General features: G+C 36.1%; 3 protein-coding genes across 4 annotated transcripts; 1 reads left to right on the top strand and 2 right to left on the bottom strand.

Moving 5' to 3' along the window:
• Window positions 1–616: 616 nt before the first annotated feature.
• Window positions 617–6,639, bottom strand: LOC130954089 (uncharacterized). Of its 2 annotated transcripts, none has more exons than XM_057880829.1 (11): window positions 5,885–6,639; window positions 5,603–5,678; window positions 5,197–5,307; window positions 4,800–4,916; window positions 4,036–4,383; window positions 3,579–3,901; window positions 2,887–2,986; window positions 2,747–2,806; window positions 2,227–2,313; window positions 1,717–1,857; window positions 617–1,483 (listed from the first exon to the last, which is right to left on the bottom strand). In XM_057880829.1, exons 1-11 carry the CDS (start codon window positions 6,010–6,012, stop codon window positions 1,154–1,156), a joined length of 1,821 nt encoding a protein of 606 aa, XP_057736812.1. In that variant the 5' UTR covers window positions 6,013–6,639; the 3' UTR covers window positions 617–1,153. The 2 variants fall into 2 exon arrangements, with proteins under 2 accessions (XP_057736812.1, XP_057736813.1); XM_057880830.1 differs by having other exon boundaries at window positions 5,897–6,639.
• Window positions 6,640–8,414: 1,775 nt separating this feature from the next.
• Window positions 8,415–10,160, top strand: LOC130955614 (probable aquaporin TIP2-2). Its single transcript, XM_057882515.1, is given in 4 exon segments — window positions 8,415–8,672; window positions 9,255–9,502; window positions 9,601–9,960; window positions 9,962–10,160. Coding segments are annotated over 4 exon segments (891 nt in total). The 5' UTR covers window positions 8,415–8,545; the 3' UTR covers window positions 10,118–10,160.
• Window positions 10,161–10,625: 465 nt separating this feature from the next.
• Window positions 10,626–15,672, bottom strand: LOC130955613 (leucine--tRNA ligase, cytoplasmic). The gene is made up of 4 exons (XM_057882514.1): window positions 15,567–15,672; window positions 13,816–15,362; window positions 11,472–13,220; window positions 10,626–11,179 (listed from the first exon to the last, which is right to left on the bottom strand). The coding sequence occupies exons 1-3, from the start codon at window positions 15,635–15,637 to the stop codon at window positions 11,488–11,490; spliced, it is 3,351 nt and encodes a 1,116-aa protein (XP_057738497.1). The 5' UTR covers window positions 15,638–15,672; the 3' UTR covers window positions 10,626–11,179; window positions 11,472–11,487.
• Between the last annotated feature and the right edge of the window lie 5,267 nt (window positions 15,673–20,939).

Raw genomic sequence — 20,939 nt, 5'->3', positions numbered from 1 at the left:
TTTTTAAAGATGTCTAATTACACTGATAAAAAATATTAATATTTGTTATTTATGGCATGTTTTTCTTGTATTTTTTTATTATTAAAGACCACATAATTGAACAAAAACTGAGTTGAGTATTTACTATTTAGAAGCCTAAAGCAATCATTAACCCATGTTATTCTAACTGGTCATCATTTTTCCGTAAACATGAAGTATGCGACGCGAATTTTTAAAATTCTTCCTAAATAAATAAGAACTTAAATAAAACTAAACCAAAATCATATATTGTGGTGGTAAATAAATTTTTATATGAGCAATGCTAGGGCCGGCAACTTTTGTGATTGATAGCCATTAAATAGTCATCAATGATGATTTAATGGTGTGAGATTGGTGTGAAATTTCATCTAATGACTCACATTTCTCTGCTGGTTACATATTGGTCAAAAATCAATAAAATTGCTGGCTCTTAGACTTTTCCTTTTTATATAACATAGAAATGTTATTTTTGCAAATTATAGAACTTTAAGGTTTGACCTTAATATAGAGTATTATGAAATTGCCAATAAGAATTTCAGCAAATATATTGAAATGCAATTACAGAAAAATATAAAATAACTGCAGAAATTTTTCCTTATAATATCGGCAGAAACCCCCAAAAATTAATGCTTCATAATTTGATAACACATCTATCGGTCTATCTTGTATAAACGTTAAAAATCCATCGGGGTAGACCCATGTTGTGTACTTGTGTAGAAGGTTTTTTTTTCTTCCCAATAATAACAATCACTCTTATCTAAGTATTTCATATTTTTGAATATTTCAGTGCTTCTCAACCCGTGTCAAATTTCTGGAGGCGGAAAAATCTACAATCTTTTTGCCATTCTATCATCACTCACGCATGCCACCACTAATATACCTCTGTTGATCCATCCTACAAGATGATACTGTGTATTATTCTAATCTACAAATCTACAGCATCTAAGCTTAAAGAGTTTATTAGTACAAATTGTTAGGAATGAATTTCAAATATAGTAATAGTAGGTTTATCTAGTACTTAACATCTCATTTTGTTAAAATGTACATGAATTTTCTTTAAGCACCTACTATCATTTCTTCGCTTTCTCAAACCATGTATGATCCATGGCATATAAGAATAAAGAGGAGTAAGATGTCATACCCACCATGGCTTGTCTATTAGATCCTTTGTGAACATGTACCTGAACCTAGAACTGTAAGGCAGCCATTCTATGATCTGAGATGACTTTTTATTTGATTTACGATCAAGGCACTTCTGTATTGAATCATGGAGCTTCTTGTCAACATTCTTCGTAACCCATCCAAGGAGATCATCTAAACTGATTGATGCTTCTTTGGAGAACCTTTCCATCAACTTTGGGAGAAAAACTTTACGTGACTTCTTCACAACTACATTTGATTGAAGAAACTCTCTCATGGCCGTGTTCAGTTCTTCTTTCAAATTTGATGCTGAATAAACCTTAAGCTGCAGCATGTATCAACAAAACATATGATCCACTTTTTAAAATGTGTGCATCCTCAAGAGAGGAGAATTATGGATGCAAATTAAATCTATATCATATTTGTTTTATACTTGTGCTTCATCTTTGAACTCGATAAGAAAAGCACTACATGAGTAGATGACTAACATCATATTTTCCTAGTGATAGTGGAACTGCAATTTTATGGAAGAAAAAATATAAATGGGAGAAAAATTACCAAAGGATCTGACCATGCTCCAGTACAAAGGGCAAAGCAGACAAGCGGTTGGGAATCAGTGATACCCAATTTTGAACTGATAAGTTGTCTTTCTTCACCATTTTTCTTCCTCATTGCAGTGGACACAATGCTCTCAAGCCACTACATTCGGCAAAACATAAAATAAAAATATGTAATTAGATGGGGAAACAAATAAAAAAGAGGTCCTGATGGTCTAAGCATCCCATCAATATTAGTATTAAAATTTATTGGTGTTTTATAAAGTTGTCTTCTGATTCTAATGTTATACTGCAAATCCTCTAAGTTTGCAAGCTCATAAGAGAAGATTTAATCATATTTACAGTTCTACAAAAGCATAGATTGCATCATTGCAAGCACCAGATGCAAATCAAGTGAAGCGTACTGCCGCCAACAGGCAAAAAACAGAAAAACATCTTTGGGTGATCATTATATTCAATTACTTGACAATGTATTCAAAAACCTTGTAACTTATTAGGATAAGATGAGTACCCGTCCAATGCGGGGTGTTCTGAAGCAAAATATTGATTGCTCTATCGCATTTGCACTTATGATATGACCGCCAATATTGTAAGAAGCCTGCACTACACATATAAACACATGAATTCATATATAGGGCACGATGTATCCAATATCTATGTAAAATAAAAATAAAAGGTGATATCACAGTGAAATTGTATCAATAAGATGAAAAATGCCAAAGTTCTACGACTGATATCACGTGTTTGCATTCACTTCGACATCACCTAAATGTCCTAGACTGGCGTGGCAATTTTACTTGGAATTAATTAGTAGAATGTGCAGAAAAGAAGGGTCTGTCTCTGGTTTCGTGATGCTGGTGTGGCTACAAAGAGAGAATTTAATTGGCCCTTGTAAACATGGCGATTGAATGGTCTAGACAAAATTCCTAAGTCAGATATACTCGCAATCAGCATGAAAAATTTCACAAAATGTTTTATAACCTCAGAATTTGCTTCAAGACAATATACAATAGAATAATAAAGAACAATACCTTGTGAAACAAGGCTAACCTCCTGAGAGTGCCCTGGGGAATTCCATAAGCTAAATATGCCTGTCAACAGACGAAGAAAGTTATATGTGCTGAAAATTTGTAAAACAAAATCACTTTGATCATGGGAGTGTGAACATTACATGCATCACAAGTGCATTATGCACATTGATCCAGAAAGCAATTTGTCCATCACATTCCATTTGACTGACATTCACCTTTTCCAGTTGTTCAACTAGAATTCTGAAGGTAAAGAGACAAAGAACGTGTTAAGTCAACAAGTAATTCAAAAGTAATCAAGCACAGGCATCAACAGAAAATGATTATACAACTAACTGAAATATTACCCATTAGTTATGATTGGCTACATAGATAAGATAACATCATTGAATTCAATCAGAAACAATTTCTTATTCTGAAAATGCAATTAGATCAAGTTTTTTCAGTAGTTTCTCATAGTTGTGTTTAATGTTTTATAATTAATGGAATAGAGAAAGCAGGTACATGCTGGAAAAAGAAGGGAATGAATAAAACAAAGTTACATTCGCTCTTGTTTGGTTGATCTGAAAGTAAACGAAATATAACTTAAATGAATGTTGTTTCAAAGTTATACTAATAAAGGAACATTGGCAAATTATATTGTTTAGAGTTTATAATCTTTATCTCCTTTCCACCCCCAATTATGGGGAATTAACAAAGGGCATTGGTTACACTTTTCCCTATTTCCTTAACATTCCGCTTATTACTCATCCTACTCTATCCCTGTTTCCAGATTCTTGAATCCAGTACACGAATTTATTCAAAGTTATCCTACTTCTAAAATTTAAGAACCAACCTGTAGTTGTTGATGGCATAAGAAGCATGAGAAGAATGACGTTTACGAGTAGATATCCAAGATATTTCCACTGCCGATTTGCAAGACCAGTCTCGATCCTCTCCTACTCCATGTCGAGGCTGTATAGCATTGGTTGATGACCTTGACAATAAAGGTGACCTACTATTTTCAGCATTTATGGAGGTTGCACTTCGGAGCCAGCAATATACAGTGGCCATGCACCTCACCATCTCCTCAGACAGCCTACTCGGACACTGGTATAGATGATCTTTTAATGTTCGCAATACTGGAGTTTTGTCCATGGTAGAAAACTTCTCTTGAACCTGGCATATGAATGAGGTAAGAACATTTTCAGTGTACCAGTTCCATCTTTGATATAGCATTGTATATAAACTGCTATTTAGGTTCACAGCAAAAAAAAAAAAAAAATTCAACACAGACGAGCAATATATCTTACCTTGGTAGGATCGGAAGAAGTCTTTCCAAAATAAATTTTGCCTTTGCCACTCGATAAAGAAGCATGATTTGAACCAAAGATTCTACTTCTTAAATCATTATTAGAAATCAGAGCTTGCAGGGGTCGCAGGGGGAAGTTTTTCGATGAACAGAAGGCACTTGATATGATACTTGGATGCTTCCTGGATTCGGGTCTTGTATGAGCTGGTGAAGTCACACCAGAATTTTGTTCAGAAGGTGGCCGGCTAACACACTGTTCAAAAATACTCCTGTACATAGCAAGCACATGCTGCTCACGGCTCATAACCTCTTCTTCAAGTAATTCAATTTCGGCAATTAAGTCTTTTGTCTAAGGAGGGAAAAAAAGAAGGAATAGTTAATTCTCACACAAGAAACCTTCATAACCACAGCTAACATCAGATAGATTACACTGTGCATTACACGAGTCCCTTTTTGCTTGACATATTAAGCAATGATCCTTTACATGAGACTCAGCTGGTCCAGTCCCAAAAGTTCATGGTTGTGAATATCTTATTCTATGTTAGGACAAGTTATGCGAAATTAAGACTAATAAATTATTCATGCAATTAAACGTCCATCACAAGAGAACTACATAAGATTGTAGTCATGAACCAAGTTGACCAGAAAGCTTAGGTTGTCTAGTAGATGTCTAAGATTGTTTTACCTTTTTAGCACAACTGTTCATAACAGCTACAATTTTAGACTATGCAGATACCTTTTGCCAAAGTAACAAATGTCAATTACCTGAGCAGCAAAGTGCCTGTGTCCAGGAGATAAAGTACTTGAGGCCCGGCCCATTGCCCTCTCAAGCAAAATACGCATAGATTTCTCCTCCTGTAAGCGTAACTGTAGCTGCTCAACCTGTAGATCAGTATATGACTCGGGGCATTAATCAGGTACTGAGCTTTGCTGAGTGTAATAAAAATAAACCTACATCATCTGGAGTTGTCTTCTAATTTATCCCAAAAACACAAAAAATGCATCATGTTGAGCTTTGCTTATTTCATATGATCATTTACTACATTTTTTCTTTTAGTTCATCATGATTTATTGAGCTGAAGATACTTCCAGTGGTAACTCAAACCAAGAAGAAAGGCAACTTAGATAAGAGACGTAACCAAAAAAAAGAAAAAAAGCTTACATCTTTTTCCAACGATGCTCTATGACTTGAAACGGTACTCTTGTTTGTACAAGTGAGGTTATCATGCAAAGGACTTTGTAATCTAGAAGCTCTCACTGAAGGGGGCGATAACTGTTCAATTCACAACAATGCCAAAACCAGGGAAATGTAATAACTCACAAATCACATTAAAAAATAATACACACCCTACACAAACTATGTGCTTATTTTAAGGCGGGATCTCAGAGCGGTGGGAAGAAATGGGAACGCTTAATTAAAGAGTAAAAAGAGAAAAACTGAACTCCATTTTACTCCTCAAGCCCTTCCTTCAGTCTTCCCTCCCTTTCTCTGTAAGATCCCAACTCACAAATACATTTTTTGTTTTTAAAGAAAAGTAAGAGATTCAAATAGTGGTCTCACAACTCACAAGAGTATCATTCTGATCCTTCTCCCGGGGATGCAAAAATCCACCTCTTGAGATCTTCAGGTTCTTGTCAGAAGCACTGGAAAAATGCACAACAAAAGAAAATGCACAAGCTGTGTCACAAAACGAAGCAACTATAGCTGAAAACTGAAATTCTTCTAACTAAAAAGATCGAAACTAATGTAGAGCACGTAGGTTTTTCCAAATGCCTAATAGATTTCAATTAAAGCCTATGAATCCTAATAAATACTTAGCATTCGTAAAATCTGAATGTACGACACTAACACACAAAAAGACCTCTTAGAGCGCCTGTGTCGTGCATGAAGAGTAGTAGAATCCGGGGTGGGAGCAGCATATTGAGCTGCGTCACCGTCTTTTTCAAATGAATGTTGATGATGAAACTCAGTCATCATAAATTGTTGACTATTGTAGGAAACCGTCGCATTCCATTCTAGCTGGTATGATTTTCAGGGTTCCGTGATTGTGCTTCACGTAAATGTCAATTTCAGCAAGAAAGTTAAATAAATAAATAGAGAGAGATCTACGCTGAAATGAATGAGGGTTGAGAGGAGAGAGTGGGCCTCAAATAGTAATAACAAAGAAAAAGGAATCTATTGAAGAGCAAAGGCTGGAGAAATGAATTGAATGAAAGAAAGCAGAAAAAGGAAGGTGTTAGTGGTTTTGAAAAGGAAGAGAGGGAGGGAGAAGAAAGGTGGAAAGGGAAGGTAGGTGGTGGTGGAATTGAGAATTGAATTGGAAGTGGGGGAGGTTGTTGAGGGCATTGAATGGAGGGATTTAATTTCTTGTACTGATTCATTCATGCTGCTGGGCCTGGACAGTGAACACTTCTCTTTCTCATTGTTTGAAACTGTGAGAGTGAGACTTTGTTACATGATCAAGATGCCTGCCTGCCTGCCAAGTCTGGCGCCACTGCTACCGCCTACCGACGCGTTATGAGTGAGTGTCACTCAGTCACTGATCCGTTATGACTTCCCATTTTCAAACGGAAACCATCTCTTTCTCTTTCGCTCCCCCTTTTGATTCACCCGCCAATGCTAAACACTTTCCTATTCTGTTTTCCCAGTTTTTTATGCACTAAAACATTTTAGATAGTTTTAAAAAAATGAAAATTCAGTCATTACAATGATTTGAATGATTTAAATAGTTGTAAGTCGTTAAATGATTTAAATGATTTAACTAAATTTTTATTTAATAACTCTTGATTATTAACTTTACCTGAAATTAGTTGCACCTCAGTTTTCACCATAAAAAAAAATTTAAACTAAAGTTTAAAAAAATATAAAAGTACATACAATTTTGTCTATTTTTTTTATGAGTAATATCTCAATTAGTTTTAAAAGAATTTTTAGTTTGACAATTTAATTTTTAATAAATTTTAATCATTAAATTAGTCTTTAATTTTTTATTTTTTTAGATATATCAATACTCTCATCAAATTTTGCTACAAAATTAAATAAATCAGTCATTATTGTTATTTAAAAAAATAAAAATATTTAATATTTGTAAAATTTTTATTTTAATTTCTCTAACAAAATAAAAATTTGAGAATTAATGTGATAATTTGTCCCAAAAAAATTTTAAAAATTGATTTAATAATTAAAATTTGTTAGAAACTAAAAATCTGACTACAATTTTTGGTAAATGATTTGGGGTATTAATTCTTTTTATGTGACTTCATATATTTAAATTCACATAGATGAATAGTTAACATTGCATGTTTTTAGTATTAAGAATACTTGTTAAAATTATAATTTGAATTTACCAACATGCCTTGCCAATTACGAATTCGGTACTTGTGAGACTTGTTTAAACTTTCCTTACCAACTCCCGCAGCCTAGAATCTTCTGCACTCATAGAATTGTTTTACATGGGACAGAAATACAGAATACAGAAAGAAGACATAAAGAAACAAAAGTGAAGCCATTCCACACTAAGCCACTGAGCCGTCCAACAACTATTGTACACCAGTTCCAACTTTCAACAACTAATGTATTAAACAAATCCAAATTATAAGTAGAATGATGTGAATTATTTTTCGAGTCTATCAACACTATTCTATTTAAATGTTGCCCTAAGGCTATAACCATACCATTCAAAATTATATTCGTCTCATTGAAGCTAAAAGCATATAATATATAGAATAATACTATATATCTAAGTCTTTTTATGAACTAAGTCCAACCAAGTTAAACAATAAGACTTAGAGTATTGTTATTTATAATTGATTTTTGTTGATGTTAGAGAAACTTAGTTGGACTTAATTAATAAAAATCAGTTAGATATATAGCATTATTCTAATACATAACAAATGGAGAACAATTATTGGTGTTACGAACTACTATGAAGATGAGGGGAGACCTGTTAATCTGTCAATGTCACAGTCGAGAATCATAATGAACGATAATCATATTTATTGCCACCCTTGTTGTCATCATATATATTCATATCATTAATTAAAGTCTCCTTTTATTCATCATCTACTAGCAACACCTGCAAAACGACGCCATCCGTTTATTATTTTAATGTCAACTGAGTTTACTTTGCTTAATATTCGATTAGAACATCCTTATCCATCCTGAATTAATGAATAATCACAAGGTAAATTAATAAGTTGTCACTATGCTCGTGATGAATAAAATATCAAACATAAATCCCAGAACTTTAAAAAGGAAAAAAGAAGTGTGTGGTTAGGTTCCCTCAATTAAAATAATCGTTATCCAATTTCAACCACTCGTGTGGTCCATGGACGGTGGCAAGGAGCCGGCAAAGCTATCCTTTCACAATCACAGCCATTAAATTTATGGAAACTCTTTTGTTATATAAACATTAATTTGCCAAGGTTTGGGGTGCAAAGACACAAACATTAACATTGATCTTAATTATTAGGCTATAGCTAGCTAGCTCCACTGTTTTCAACTGCCAAAAATGGTGAAGATTGCTGTTGGTTCTTTTGATGACTCTTTTAGCGTTACCTCTCTCAAGGCTTATTTGGCAGAGTTCATTGCCACTCTTATCTTCGTCTTTGCTGGTGTTGGTTCAGCCATAGCCTACAGTAAGTGCTTATATTGTGTTATACGCTAAATTATATACAATTCTTGCTAATTAAGACGCTAGCTATAAGGTTTTTAGGGCACTCGTAAAAAAGACTCTGCGAATAATAGCTTCTATTTGCAATTAATATCAAACAGTTACATGCACTGGTTAATTAATCTGCATGAACACTCGTCAACTATATGACTGCGGCACATATATCACATCACATGCATGTTACGAGGCATGTGTCGGACATATATAAATGAAAAAAGCAATTGGTCAACTGAGGCAGGTATATAGATAGATACCAGTGCATAAATGCTTTGGTGATTTTTGGCATTTTGATTACCCGAGTCAACAACCTAAGAAGGCATAAGCACGTGGAAATTGCGATATAATTGCTGTTAGAATTTTGTCTAATTTGACTACATGTTTGTATACGTTTTCTATGAGCCTTTCTTTCCTTTTTATGTACTTAAAAAAATTCACTAATATATATCAAAATTAAATATCATGTAAATTACAATTCCCATTATTGTGAGTAAAATTTTGAACTAAGAAGTCTGATGAAATGGTTATTTATTTTTTTGTAAATATGCAGATGAGCTTACATCAGATGCAGCTTTGGACGCGCCAGGGCTGGTGGCGGTGGCGGTGGCGCACGCATTTGCTCTGTTTGTAGGAGTGTCCATCGCTGCCAACATCTCAGGTGGCCACTTGAACCCAGCTGTCACTTTTGGATTGGCCATTGGAGGCAACATTACCCTCCTCACTGGTCTCTTCTACTGGATTGCCCAATTGCTTGGCTCCATTGTCGCATCTCTCCTCCTAAGTTATGTCACAGCTAAGGTACTTAACTATTAAATCATGCACATGTTCAATTTTACACAATCAAATAAACTAAATTGTCCAAGGATTCTGACTTCCTACTATTTGTTTATCTTCAGAGCATTCCAACCCATGGAGTGGCTGGGATAAACGTTTTTGCTGGAGTGGTGTTCGAGATCGTTGTTACTTTTGGATTGGTGTACACTGTATACGCTACCGCAGCTGACCCCAAAAAGGGCTCACTTGGCACCATTGCACCCATTGCTATTGGGTTCATTGTGGGTGCCAACATCCTAGCTGCTGGCCCATTCAGTGGTGGATCAATGAACCCGGCCCGTTCATTCGGCCCAGCAGTTGTGAGTGGTAACTTCGCTGACAACTGGATCTACTGGGTTGGCCCGTTGATTGGTGGGGGCTTGGCTGGGCTTATTTATGGTGATGTTTTCATTGGTTCCTATGCCCCTGCCCCAGCCACTGAAAACTACCCTTGAATACACGAAAGTTGAAAACACACTCTTCTCTTGTTTGTATTTTCGAGCTAGTGATACTGCTACCCTGCCTTCCCGCTTTGATTTCTTGGACCGTTTTCCTCCTCGTATATGTTTGATCATGTATCCACTTGTAATAAAATTGTAAATTATTAGTTGACCTTAAAGTTTTAAGATTCATGTCTTTGTTATATTCCAATGTGAATCGATAGATAAGGGAAGTAAATTGCTCGTAAAGTCGTAAACTCAACAAAATGCGATCTCCAACTAAAAACTAGAAACTATCTATTGGAAATGGATCCTCTTCATTTTTTTAACACTTAAAAGAATAAAGTATAATCTCTCACCTTTAATTTTATAAGTGAGACCAAAAATAAATAGAAGAGAGAATAATGAAAAGTAAGATCAAACACTGGATGGAGTACGAGAGAGGCCACTCCCCTATCTATCTTATAAGAGGGTCTATAAATAGAAGCAATGTTTGGAAAGAAGAGATTTCATTCAACTTTCCTGTCTCGCAAGCGTAAAAACCAGGTCATGAGAAATTCTGAGTGATAGTAAATTATATTAAGTAACGAAATCCTTTTGACCTTTTCTGCTCGGTGCAAATTGCAAACAACTATGCCTACTCGTCACTTGATATTCCTTGCACTAACGATTTTTTACTATATTTAAGAAAGCAACCGTTGTTTAAAATTTACAATAAACTTTTAGATAAATGTCTCAAAGTAAACAAAGTGGATTACACGTAATGGAGCAAGCTTGAGATTGATTCATTCTTTAATTAATGGAGTAATTAAAGACTTCTAGCAACCCTAAACCCTATAATTTTATCAAAAAGATTTTCAAGTATGCTTTAATGGCTTTTCTGTCAAATAATACAAGATCTCATCACTATGAGAACACTTTGGAATAAAATGTAATTTTCCAAATAAAACAGAAAACTGACAAATATGCCATGAAGATGTTGCAGAATAAATAGTAAAGGAAACTAAAGGAGTAACCAAATTAAAAGCCAAGATGTGATAACTTCTGGAGAACATGAAGAAGCAAAACCTGAATACTAGATCAGCCATTCTAGACAAAACTATTTATCCACGAGAAAAGCTCAAGCGCTCCCCCAGCCACCAGCAATCCAGCATAGCATGACGGTATGATTGCTACATTAGGATGATACCACACGTGTTCCTCAGTGGAGTATTGTAGTGACCTATAAAGGATAATCATATGAATGAACAAGTTTTCTTAATATTAATAAAATTGCTATCTGTGATACACAATAAATTATACAATGGAGGTCAAAGAAACAGCTCAAACAACATCAACAACAGAGGCTGCAGTAAGTCAATCCTTGTCAAGTAGAAAAACAATGAATTCCCAATCAAAAAAAAAAAAAAAAAAAAGAAAAACAATGAATTATGTTTTGACTTAATTGAAAATATAAACGAACAAATATGGTAGAAATTATCAAGCATTTTAAAGGGGGATTTCACAAAACTCACCCAGTTAGCTACTGAGTTAGAAAAAGATGGCTGTTGGGTTTCCAGGAGTGGGAGGATTTTTTTCTAGAACAGGTCGTAAAGATCCAGCTTTAGCCAAAGAATCAGCATCAGTTACAGACAAAATCTCCACATTTTCTAGACCTATCTGTCTCTTGATTAAGTCCAAGTTTTCCTTAAGAACCTCGATTTCACCAAATGGCAATCTCAAATCAAGGGCTTGTGAGCCAAGTTTAATTGCTTCCCCTTTTTGATGCCTCAAGAAGGGCATACATTGCTTCTGAACCTGTTTAAAATTGGAAGATTGACCTAGAGGGCTCTGTTGCAGAGCCTCCAAAATCTCTGAATCTGGAGCAAAGGTTCGTGTTCCTTCATCAAATTTGCTCCGGAGAATATTCAAGCAATCAGCTTTCCAGCCATCAAACTCTTCATTTACATATATCAAGCCTGTTGTTACCTTAGTGTCAGCTGGAACGGGAGCGCCTTTCTTATTTGGTTTCTTACCAGAAATTTGTGTCTGAAGCAACTTCCTCAACGAAACAATGGTCTTCTGCAAATATTCATTGGCAAGCTTCAAGGTAAGATCAGGAGCATCGGCTGATGGCCAGCCAGCCTTCACAACAAAACCATCCTTTTTCAGAAGCTCCTTCCAAACAAATTCTGCATAATGGGGACATATAGGTGCTATAAGACGTGTCTGCACATCCATAAAGCGCCACACCAAGTCACGGTTGTAACCTCCAACTCCACATGACAATCTATACTCATCTCTAGCTATCTGTAGGTCATAAAAGCCAGTCTTAAGAGCTTCCCTAAACATGTAATTGGAGTAATTTTGCTCAGTTGTTTTGACAGCAATGTTTATGTCATTAGCAAACACACGATCAGCATAAGTTGATGGGGGACCAGTTCTCATTGAAGATTCAGCAGCCAGAACATCTTCATACCATGCAATTTCTTTAGTGAGCTTCAGAATTGCAGTATTTACTGTCTCAAAGGCAAAATTTGCATCATCAACGCCATCGCCAGCATCAGCCAAAGAAAATCTTGTAGCATCTGCAGAAAACTCCTCAATGGCCTCTCTCAATGTCTTGAAATTTCCAGTGGACTTGGACATTTTCTCAGAATTGAGCAATGTGTGACCATTGCATCTGAACCCAAGAGGCCAATGGTTCTTGGACATAATTGCAGTATGGTTATATATGGAGAAGGTAAGATGGTTCTGGATGAGATCCTTACCAGAAACTCGAAGATCAAAGGGATACCAATACTCAAACTCTCTCTTCATTCTTTCTAAAAGGGATGATGAAATATCAGTTGACTTGGGAAATGGACCATCACAGAAAATGTAATCCCACACATCATCAGTCAACTGCTGAGGTTTGATTGCAGAAGACTTACTGGAACCGTACATGTCTCCATTCTGTAAATGGTGCGCAACAGTATAATAAGCCATGTATATAGTAGAATCAGAAAGTGACTCTACTAAGTACTGTTCATCCCATGGTATACGTGTGCCAAGACCAAATGAACGTGAACAAGCCCACTGGTTCAACCAGCTCAAAGTATGCTCAAATCCATGACGTGTCTCATCAGAATAAAGGTTCATGTTGGACAGGCACTCCTCAGCTAACTTCTGCCATTCTGGTTCCCCATATGTAATGTACCACTGATCTGTGAGAGCTACAATACATTCATCACCAGATCTTGACATCACTCGTTTCTCAGGCTCACTGTAGATAATAGCCTGGCCTGCAGGAATTTAAAAAAAAAAAGATTAGGGAAAAACTGAACAAGGGCAATACAGACACATAGGTAAGATATTGTGAAACTTAAGTTCAATTATGATTCGCAATTAGCAAAAAAATTAGTATTATTCCGACCAAATGTACCATAGTATTAAATGAATTTATCCTCTAAGATTCAATGGCAGAACATAGGATAATTCGGACATTGGATGGCAAAACCTAACCTTTTTTTGCATACTAATATTTTAAAGTTTTTCAGCTTAATAGATCGAGTATAATTGTTATGCGGTAACACTGTAAAAGTATTTTACAATATCATCAATCAGATAATTGTTTGTGATTATTCAACTCTTGAGACACTGAGTTATTGAATCAGATAAACTTTTGTTGATTGATTATACATGATTAGATATCTATAAAAAAAAATATTTTTACACTATTGAATACACATTTTATCCTAAACCTGCCATTAATAAAATTATGTACGATAGTTGTATTATCCAATGAGCAAATCCTCATAAGTGAGATGTCATTTACAGGAGTAACAAAATAAAAAATGCACGAACAGAAAAGGAAAAGGTAGAATGGCATCTACTGACCTGTTTCCAAAAGCTTGCTCCTAATCAACGGTTTAGCCTCCTGGACTTTCTTCCCAGCATATTCTCCGACGATCATTGTTCCTTCCGTGAACCCTTTCAAGTATGTTCGCTTCTTAGCATCTGCAAGTTTGTCTTTATCATTCGGAGACTTGATATTCAACTCATTCTCACAGACATACTCTGCACATTTATTTCCATACACGGGAACGTCGATGATAGGCACAATCTCAAAAGGCACTACCCATTCATCCTTAATACCCAACTTCTCGCGATAAGCTGGCTTTGATTTCAGTTCTTTCAGGCTCATGTAGTCATCTGGCGCATCACTAGGCACACTAGTCACAACCCCAGTACCTTTATCCATTAAAATGGACATCATAGGAAGAGCATAAATGACCTCATTGAAGGAAAGCGGTGACTTTAGTGGAAGGCCAATCAAGTCACGACCAGTGAGTTCAAGTAAACATGTAGGTTTCTCGGGGACCTTGGAGTGGTTCTGGTATGCAAGGTTAAGTGCAGCCCTATATGACATAACAAACACCTCACTCTCGTTAACCTCATATGCTCCATACTTTCCATCAGGCAAAACCCAAGCATTGGTTTGCCCATACATTGTTTCAGGCCGCAAAGTCGCAGCAGCAAGGAACACCTTCTTCCCTTCAAGAACCTCAAACTTGGGAGGGAAAGGCTTCAACACTTCCATCTTGATAATCGTATACTCTTGCGGCAGAACCCCCTCGCCACTCGCTCTATCGTGATCAGCACATGGCTGGCCATCCAAGGGAGAAAATATAGTGTATCTCACATCCTTCACTACCTTCCCCATTGACTTCAACTTCCTCATCTGCCACCTCACAAACGAATCGAAATAGGGGTTAATATCAGTTGTAATGAATGACCTCCTCCAATCACAACCCAACCCAAAAGCTTTGAGGTCATCCACGGCCAATGGAGGGAAATAAGTGAGCCACTTATAAGGATCCTGAAACTCCGAAATCTCGCTATCAGATATACCAACACTACGCATAATCTCCCATTGATATACCTGTCCACCTGATTTCGCCGCAGCCTTCGACTTCTTCCCTTTGAACTTATCAGGTGCTGCACCGGCATTGTTTTCAGCTTCTTCTTGTTCCTTTGGCTTCTCTTCCTCAAGCTCCTCTCTCTCAACGGGGAAAACAGGTGGGTCTCCGAACTGCTCAATCTCTCTCCTGAGTTTATCAGCCGAAGCCTTTATCGGCATGCCAGTGCAGTGGAACGCGAAAGGAAGAAGCACGTTGGCGCCTCTGAGACGGTGGAAGGCTGCGGCGAACTCCAATTTTGAGAGGGAGAATGCGTGGCCAAGGTGAAGGTATCCGTTCATGTAAGGGAAAGGGAAGTTTCCGAAGAACTTTTCACCGGGTTGTGGTGGCTTTTCGCCAGGTTCTGACCTGAAAACGTCGTTCTCTTGCCACCATTTTTGGACCTTGACTTCAATCTCTCGAAGACGGTCCCTCCGAGCAAAGCTCTTGCCACTCTCTGCCGCCATATCTGTGAGATGACGGCAACTGCAGCGAAAACGGAATTTAGTCAGAAAAATGACGGTAATTTCAGATCTAGATAAAAAAAATCCGATTACTAAACACCAAATAAAAGATATAGTCAGCTCAAAAACAGAATTAAAGCCAAAAAGAAAATGATAGAAATGATGAATTTGATTTTGGATTACTTTATTGAACAAGAGAGTTGAAGATAGGGAGTGAAAGAGTGACCTGCTTAAGAATGAGGATTGAAATGAAGGAATGGAGTGTGATAGGCGAGAACGAAGGTTACAAATCAACATATACAGAGTAGAGCCAAACGAAGAAACTGAAACGCAGCACCAGGGTTTTGCATTGATCCACCCTTCTGGGTCGGATCGGGTTCAATCGGGTTGTTAAGCCCATTGGAAGACAAAACGTGGCCCCAAAGTAAGATTCGGCGGGCTAAATCTTGCGTTCTAAGCCCATTGGAACACAAAACTCGGGCTCAAAGTAAGATTCGGCGGGCTAAATCTTGCGTCGCACTTTTTGATGTACCTATCTCCAATTCCCCACTTATGAATTGATTTGGTTTGCCAAAAAATGAAAAAGAACTTATTTGGCAGCTTAGACTCAGCCATATCGGTGGCTAGGCTTTGTACCAATGGTCTATTTGTTGGCCTCATATAGCCACATCTCAGGTTCGATTCTCAGCTGTAGCTGGGTGTGATACTGTGATAGAACCTGAATTGTGTGTGTGTGGTATGCGTGAGTGGGTAATGCTTAGGATTGGAGATTCAATCCTTCTTTACTGGAACTCTCCTCCTAATCCAGTCAGAAAGCTTATTTTTGACGTTATATGGGCTTCTTGGCCCCATAGGGTTTCCTTCCCTGTGTAATTTTCTTAGCTTTGGGCTTTTGGCCCTTTTATTTAGAAAAAAAAGAGCATAATAATAATATACTGCTATCTAAAGTTAACAATTTAAAATCTTAGCCGTTTAGACTTGGCACATATGAAGGCTTCCATCAAGCTAAACGGTAGCGTTACATGACACTGAAACAAAGACAATAGGACGGAGACATTAAAAATTATGTTTTGTGTATCGTGTTTGGATACCATGGATAGGACACTAATGTAATATCCAATATTATGTTTGGATACACATGGACAAGACTAAAATATTATATAAAATGACTAAAATAGCCATATGATTCCAAATTTTCTAGTATAAACTAATTTAATAAAGAATGAGAGTACGTAGGAGTACAGACAGTAAAAACTTTAAAAAAATATTTGAAGCAGTTAAAAATTTTAATAAAAAATTATATAATAGTATTTATATTAAAATAAAATTTATAAATATAATTATTTTCTTTTTAAATTTATTATTAATATGTAGGAATACATATGGTTAATATTAACAAAAAAAATAAATCTGAGTTTGATTAATAAAAAATTTCGTTTAGGTTAATAAGTCAAATTAATTTTAAATATAAAATCAGTTTTAAAAAAAATCCAACTTTACATGAAAAAAATTAATTTTTCACATAAAAATATATTTTTATTTAAAAAACTATTTTTTTATCTAAAATTTTATTTTTCTTTTCAAAAAAATGATTTTTCTTTAAATTATATAAAATCAATTACAACTTATAAATTATTTTTTAGCATTTTTAAATATCAATTTTACATTTATACTATTTATCTTTTAAAAGTCTCAAGACTAATTATTTTTGTTATTATTTTTATTACAAATCAAATAATATAATATAAGGTTAAAATAATGTTAAAGTAAGAATGATAAGAAAAAAGAAATTATTCAGTACAATAAAAATTTCTATAAAAAGAAGAGTACCTAAGAAAAAAAAGAGAAAGAAGGAGAATGTGGAGATAGAAAAAGAATATGGAGAAAAAAAAGTACTTTCTGAAAACAACGCAAAATAGGAAAAATAAGAGGGGTAACAGTGGAATAATAAAAAATAGCACGATGGACAAAAAAGAAAAAAATTCATAAAAACAGTCCGTGTCCCTCTTCTAAATCCCGTGTCCATCATTGTCCTTCGTAAAAGAGTGGATACAAAAGTATAAAAAACTGTCTCGGAGACAATATGTTCAGTGTCCATGTCTTTGCTTCCAAACGCTTTTTAAAGATGTCATGTCCATGTCTCTGTGTCCTGTCTCCGAAAACAAACGCTACCTACCAGAATTCAAATCTTACGAGTGGAATATAAAATTTCTTCTGGTGTGTGAATGTGGTGAGCGAATATACTGTTAAAAAAATATACAGAAATTCTTCGCATACAAGCGATTAAGGCTTGTAAGCCTTACAAGTCCAATTAATGACTAACCCCAAAACGAGTTCTTAGTGTTACGTAACTTTCATGCGCTATCTAACAGATCGCGCGAATATATAACTTCCAATTTTAAAAGATTTCGTTTCCTTCTTCATTCTCCTTCTTCCCAAATTTCTTCGTTCTCCTTCTCGCGCGTTTTTTCCTGACTTTTCGATCATTCTTTTCCCATCCTTTCTCACTGGTTTGTTCTTTGTCATTGACGTTAGTTCCTCTCTCTGTAACTCCAGCTTCGTTTTCTATTCAATTTTTTGTTTTCTGAAATCAAAGTTTGAACTCGTTTTGAAGATAATGGATGATTCAACCTCAGATTGTCAGCTGAATCAGGGCAAATTGGATTATGAATTTGAATCTAACGAAGTTTCTGAGGTTTGATTTACATACGATTACTCTGAATTTTTGTTGCAGTTATTTGTATAGCATTGTATAGCTGAATAATTTGTGAACATTGACTGTGAAACTAACGCGTGAACAAAAATCTGTGGATTGAATGTAATGTATTAATTTTGATTAATTATCTGCAATTTATATCAGACGCTCGGATGTAGATCAGAATTTTTTGGGTGTATTTATGGGAAAAGTGTGGGTGTATTTACAGTTTATGGCTTTTTTGTTATTTTAGTTGAGTTGTCGTTCGGGTGTCTTATATCAGACATGATTGGGTGTATTTTCTGTTTTTAACTTGGTGTATTCTACAGTCTCTCTCTGTTCTTGATCACCAGTTTCTTCCTATTTTAGTTGAGTTGTTGTCGTTCGGGTGTATTAGATCAGACATGATTGGGTGTATTTTTTGCTTCTGACATGGTGTATTCTGCAGCCTCTTTCTGTTGTTGATGACCAGTTTGTTCCCAAGCTTGGAATGACCTTTATACTGGAAAATTTTACAGGAACTACGCCAAGGTTGCAGGGTTTTCTACAAGAGTTCGTAGCACAAATAGGAAGGAAAACGAGATTAAGAATCAATTGATTACATGTAGCAGAGAGGAAAGATGGAAATCTAAAATATCTCTGACCGAGAAGACAAATCCGACAGTCAGTTTAAACTATCCTGCAAGAATTAATATACACTCATTGAAGGAGGTTGGTGCTTGAATCATTTCAAAGGTTGTGCTAGATCATTCACACCCCTGCTGTCCAAGTAAAGCAGAGATGCTCAAACAGCACAGGGAACTAAGCATGTACATTCGTCGTACAATAGAGAATAACGAGGAGGCTGGTATTAGCCAAGCAAAACTTACCAATCATTTGTTGTGGCTGCCGGGGGTCATCGCGAGTTAAATTTTATTGAAAAGGATGTGAGGAATTACATTACGAGAGAAGTGCGTAATGTTTCTGAACAAGAAGATGCAAAGAAATTTGAAAATATTTGTTAAGAATGAAAGAGAAGAATCAGAATTTTTTTTAGCTTGAACTCGAGGAGGATCAATCGATTGAGCTGGCTTTTTGGGCCGATGCAAGAAGTAGAGCTGTCGTTGAGTATTTCGGAGATGTTATTTTATTTGACACCACCTATAATACAAATAGGTAACAAACTGTTCCTGTTTATGATGCTAAATTAATGTAATTTTATGAATCCGCGGTAGAGGTGTATATTGGTTGTTTTTTGGGTGTATACAAAGCATTTATTGGGTGTACCTAATGATTTTCCATTCTGCACTATGGTAATTTGTTTCAGGTATAATTTGGTTTGTGGTTCTTTTGTTGGGGTGAATCACCACAGTCATTCAACACTTCTTGGATGCTCTTTGATGAAAAACGAAGAAATTGAATCATTTAAATGGTTATTTCAATGTTGGCTTCGTTGCATGGGAGCAAATGCTCCGAAAGAGTTCCTCACCGATCAATGCGCATCAATGAAAAGGGGCTTTAGAGGCCTGTATGCCAACAACAATTCACCGTTGGTGTATTTGGCACATCATGAAGAAGATTCCAAGCAAATTAAACGGGTACAAGGGACATGCAAAAATTGAACAAGAAATGAGCCAAGTTGTTTGGAACTCTCATAGTAAAGACTCATTTGATAGAAATTGGAATGATTTTCTGCTGAATTTTGGTCTTGTGGGCAACAAGTGGCTTTCAGGTAATGTTTGTTTAAAATCTGCAGCAGAAGTGTAATTTAAATTTATGTCAGGTGTATTTATAGTGTGTTGTTGGGTGTATTCTGCAGATCTCTATGAAGACCATCATATATGGGTTTCAATTTATCTGGATCACCACTTTTGGGCTGGGATGAGAAGCACACAAAGGAGCGAGAGCATGCATTCATTTTTTAACAAGTTTATTACCCAGAACAGCTCGCTTATTCAATTTGTCAAACAATACGATAATTGCCTCGAAAGCAGGGAGCAAGCAGAGAGAGAATCAGATGCTGCAGATTTTCATACGGTGATACCGTGTGCAACCAAATCCTCCATTGAAGCTCAGTTTCAAGATGTGTATACTCATCAAAAGTTTAGGGACGTTCAAGCACAATTCAGAGGAAAAGCGAATTGCATCACTAGATTAACAAATTCTGCTTTAGGCTATTCAGTATACGAAGTTGGAGAACAAGTTTCTAGCTCAATATTCGACAAGTTTGTGGTTACTTACGACTCAGTAGCAGCGGAGCTAAAATGTCAATGCTTATTATTCGAGTCAAGAGGGATATTGTGTCATCACGCACTAAGCGTGTTAAGCTTTGAACAAGTAAGCCAAGTGTCACCTAGATATATACTGGAACGATGGAGCAAGAAGGTAAAGAGGCGACACACACACATCAAGAGCAGCCACGACGAGCCACTGTTGGAGCCAAGAAACAAGAGGTTTGACGAATTGGTTTTTCGTTCGCAAAATATTTGCGAATTTGCATCAGAATCGGAGGAGCTGAGTGCAATTCTGCACCGTGCGTACGATACCGTCATGGTTGAGATGGAAGAATTGAAAGCCAAAAGGAAGGGGACATCTTTTTTATCTCACAAAGACGCCAACTTGGAATCCGTTAACGAGCTTTAGAGCCCTCCAAGGATTCGAACAAGAGGACGTCCAAAAAATAGGCTAGGTTCAAAGTTGGACAAACATATTTAAAATGCCTCAAAGAAGAAGAAAACGAAACCTTTAAACGAGGTAAAAGTGATGTTTTTTAAATATGTGGTAATTTAGTTTAATTTTATCGTTAATAGTTTAGCTAATATGTGAGTTTGTTATATTCAGTTAAACCTCTTTGATGCTGGATCAGTGGTGCATTCAAATTCTAGCCAATATCAAGGATGTGTTATGAATTATCAGTTCAGGGTA

Source organism: Arachis stenosperma, chromosome 10, assembly GCF_014773155.1.
Source record: "Arachis stenosperma cultivar V10309 chromosome 10, arast.V10309.gnm1.PFL2, whole genome shotgun sequence".
NCBI classification, from domain to species: Eukaryota; Viridiplantae; Streptophyta; class Magnoliopsida; order Fabales; family Fabaceae; genus Arachis; species Arachis stenosperma.
Note: the sequence above shows the minus strand (reverse complement) of the source record. Positions and strands in the feature narration are given on the sequence as shown.